The sequence below is a fragment of the Sinohyriopsis cumingii genome, unplaced genomic scaffold, assembly GCF_028554795.1.
Source record: "Sinohyriopsis cumingii isolate HCF-2022 unplaced genomic scaffold, ASM2855479v2 utg002106l, whole genome shotgun sequence".
Taxonomy (NCBI): domain Eukaryota; kingdom Metazoa; phylum Mollusca; class Bivalvia; order Unionida; family Unionidae; genus Sinohyriopsis; species Sinohyriopsis cumingii.
In genome coordinates this window covers 1,485,001-1,489,349 of record NW_028316131.1, presented here as the reverse complement: position 1 = coordinate 1,489,349, position 4,349 = coordinate 1,485,001, and the positions used below count along the sequence as shown (strand labels likewise).

General features: G+C 37.3%; 1 protein-coding gene across 1 annotated transcript in view; it reads right to left on the bottom strand.

Moving 5' to 3' along the window:
• Positions 1–1,616: 1,616 nt before the first annotated feature.
• Positions 1,617–4,349, bottom strand: part of LOC149771149 (transient receptor potential cation channel subfamily M member-like 2) — a 49,585-nt gene continuing 46,852 nt past the window's right edge. The window contains exons 10-11 of the mRNA XM_089948823.1: positions 2,759–2,808; positions 1,617–1,724 (exon numbers count right to left, since the gene is read on the bottom strand). Of these exons, the coding sequence (XP_089804949.1) occupies positions 1,617–1,724; positions 2,759–2,808 (158 nt within the window). The remainder of the gene's footprint in view (positions 1,725–2,758; positions 2,809–4,349) is intronic.

Below are 4,349 nucleotides of genomic sequence, written 5' to 3'. Positions count from 1 at the left end.
AGAAAAAAGTTATTAGAAGGGATATATATAAAGATCAAAACCATATTTTCATATTTGGTATTCTTACTTGCAGAGAATTGAAAAAGGGACAAAGAGATACTGAAGGAGCTAGAAAATACAGAGAGATACAAATGACCAGGAAAAGCATGAGAAAGGCAAAAGAATCCTGGATAGAAAGACAATGCTGCAAAATCAACGACAGTGTGAGTAGAAATAACAGCAAATTGGGATATCAACTGGTGAAAGTTTTCACAACATATAAACAAGGGAAAACTACCTCCATCCAAGACAAATCAGGAAATGCCTCTTTTAAGATCAAGAGATCCTAAAGCGATGGACAGAATATTGTTCTGAATTGTACAATCACAAAACCCAAGGAGATCCGAGAGTACTTTATTGCCCTCAGGGAGAAGAAATTTATGAAATCCACATTGTTCATGAGGAAGTGGAAATTACAGTTAGATCACTAAAGAAAAGAAAGTTAGCCGTCGTTCACATCATACCAACACAGCCCATTCAAGAAGAAGGATAAGAGACAGTCACAGTCCTAACAACAACCTGAAACGTGATATGATAGACATGAGAATGGCCCGCCGCATGAATTCAATCCTTGGTCACCGTGGTCCCAAGGACGAAAACCGACAGCTATGCCAAAACTTCAGAACCATCAGTCTGATCAGTCACCCAAGCAAAGCCGTGCTGAAGATAATTCTCAAGAGAGTACAGCCTCAAGCATAGAAAGTTATTGCTGAAGATCAGACAGGCTTCCGAGCAGGAAGGAGCACCACACAATAAATATTCAATCTCAAACTCTTTTGTGAGAAATACCTTCAGCATCAGCATAATCTATACCACGTCTTTATATATTTCAAAAAGGTCTTTGATAGGATATGACATGCGGCCTTATGGGCATTTACGAGGAAGTACAACATCAGCTCAAACCTGGTGCAGGTTGTTGAGAACCTCTATGACAAAACCTACAGTGCTCTCGTCATCAATGGCAGCAGAGGAGATAGGTTTCAAACAGAATTTCGAGTCAGACAGGGATGTATACTGTCACCTACGCTCTTCAATATTTTTTTCTGGAAAGGATCATGGATCACGGAGGATGCCTTGCATGACCACAAGGGCACTGTCAGCATCGGAGAAAGAACAACCACCAACCTTCGTTTCGCAAATGATATTGGTTGTTGAGCAGGAGATGAAAATAATTAGCTGACTTGGTTGAGCGCCTCGACACGACCTCTACAGCATACGGTTTGGAGATTAGCGCCAAAACATCAAACTGATTACAAACACCACCAAAGGCATTAGTGCAGAAATAAAGGTCAGTGGACAGAAGCTGGAAAGAGTCGCAAACTGCAAATACCTGATATCAATTATCTCATATGAGGGCTCCAAACCAAAAATACTTTGCACGATTGCCCAGAAAACAGCAGCAAAAACAAGATTGAGGCCAATATGGAAATATCCCAACAGTTTTTTGGATTCCAAAAAAAAATCTGATGCGCTCGATTGTCATATCCACCTTTCTGACAGCTAATGAAATATGGACGCTCACATCAGATCTCCAAAGAAAGATTAAAACCTTCGAAATGTGATGCTACCGCAAGACCTTATGCATCTAATAAGTTGACCATGTAACCAACGCAAAAGTCCACAACAAGATCCAATGGTCCACCGTATCCTATGAACACCTCTTGACCACTGTACAAAAGAGCAACCTGAAGTGGTATAATCATGTCTCAAGATCATCTAGACTAGAAAAAACAATCCTGCAAGGCACAGTGAGAGGGTGCAGAAGAAGAGGCAGACATACAATAGGTGGGAATAAAACATTAAGGAATTGACAGACATGGGGTTTGGAGATTCCCAAAGAGCAGTAGAGAACAGGTAAGATGTCGAAAATTGGTTGTATAGTCAACTTTGGTGCCCCAGCGACCTCTTGGGTTAAGGGATTGATGATGATGACTTCCTTTGCATTCTGAGCCATAGAAGACAAACACAAGTCACCAACTATCACGGAGATGAAGGAAATATATCGATTATACATGCATGATGTTAGGGTGCTATATGAAGATTATTTTCTCATGAACCGTCTCTATTAATATGGATATATGTTTGCTTAATAACTTGAACCGCATATGTTTTTGATGTACCTCAGTTCTACCTGTGACTCATAACAGAAAGGCAGAAAATGGACGAATTTAAGTTCTAAGATTATTGGCATGCGTAGTGGTTTTACTATCGTATACACATATTCAACTTTTATTTAGCTTTTTGTAATATATATCCATGTTTAATTAGCGTGTTTGTGAGCTACATATTGTCTCCAAATATGAATATTTCTCTTCATATTTTGCGTATATCCAGTTCTGTTATCTTGGCAACAGCAAAGCTCTTCGTCACACTGTTATTTTATTTTCTCACCGGCACAAGATTTTCAAATGTAATGAGATTGAATGATTTTCGCTAAAGTATAATAATTATTACAATTTTTATAAGTTTTGAAGTATAATACATCAGATTAAACAGATTCATCTCTAGTTGACATTTATGGAAAATTCTGATTTATATAATTTAATTCTATGAATCTTACAAGAAACGAATCAGAAACAAATTTTATGTCTAGACATAAATCGCAACATCGACAATAAAGACTATTTATCTTGTTTTGTAAAGGAAGGGAAAGTTAATCGTTTGTTTTGAAAGTAGGTAGGTAGATAAAATGTGAAAGGAAAGACAGAGGTAGATTAACCATCTTTTTCTTGTCTGCGGCAATGTTATTCTTCACCAGGTCCTCGTTGGCTGAAAGATATCAAAACTGTAAAGCAGTGTATGTATGTTTCTTAGCATTTCGTGTATTGAGTGGAATACCCTATATCCACTGGGATATGGGTGGGGGAATATCAGAAGTGTCGCCTTTATCTGCTTCAAATGATAAAACTTTCAGTGTTTATCTGATAACCGACTGTTTTATGGATATGTAGACCGGACATAAAGGAGGGCAGCTAGACACGTAAGTATCAGATATTAGTGAAATATATCGCAATCTTCTAACTTGAGATGTCATGGTTCTGCATATGAATCTTACATTTTTGTCATGTGATTAGATCCACTATAACGTTTCCTCCAAGTGTATGTTATACGGTACTGAGTACTACTCATTATGGATAGATAACAACAAGTAGAATTTAATGATTCAAAAATAATTAGAGGAAGACAGGAAACATTTTTAAATAATATTATATAGATCTGTGAATCAATCAGTAGTCTTCATAATGGACATTTACTTGGTTATGGATCAAAGCTGAGGTAAATTCTGGGTACCCGTCAATGAGATTCAGCAAAACATTATTTTCCTAGCAAATTATGTGATTATATATTTCACGCATTATTCTATTTACATTGATCAGAACTAAATGCAAACAACTTCCATTTTTTACGACACCTTCAACACTTTGGGGCAGGTTACATATCGTACGGTGTATGCATGAAATTACTGAGTTCAACCTATATTTATTTATATTCTATGATTTTCATTTATATACTATTTTATTAGGCTTAACACTGGCTGTGATCTTTGCAAAACACATGCAAGGTTAGGTTACTTAGAGTTTGTGATATGTACCAAATTTTAAATTAGCGTACATAATAAACATGAAGGTGGCCGCAACATGCATGTCAAGACTGTGGGTGGAAAGTCAGGCCTAGATTCAAACGTTATAATCTTTTTCAAAACTACCAAAGTTGACTCAACAATCATTAGCAAGGATTAATTGAGAACCATAATTGTATTCTGTATGTGATTTAAAGCCCAGAGACTGAGATTCGACATGACATCGTAAGATAGAACAGGTATGTGGAGTAATTCTGCCATATACAGCCCCTAAAGTAGTATCTAAGTGAGCGTTTTGCCCTTTTTGCCCCTTTGCATCCCTGAAACACATTACAGCTTCTATCCACATGACTTATCTAGCCCAGTGCGACCAATGCATGCTTAGAAATTTAATAATCTACGCATGCGACTAGTAATGGGGGACGAGTCTATGTCGTGCATCCGTGATTCAACGGGATCAAAAATTGCCTAACAGTATTTCACCACTAATTCCTCTGTTATTGATATGTAAAACATATCTTCTGATAATACACGCGATAAAGGTCAATATTTCCAAACAACGTGGTCATATAAAGCCGATCGTTCACGCAACAATGAGGCCTCTGTACAGGCGAAGATTGTTTATATTCGACTTTTGATGTGTAAAATCCTTTCGAGTCATTATCTATGCTCTTAATAGCCTGTGATATTCATTGCCGCCAGCACAGTTTTGAAACTCGATTATATTGAC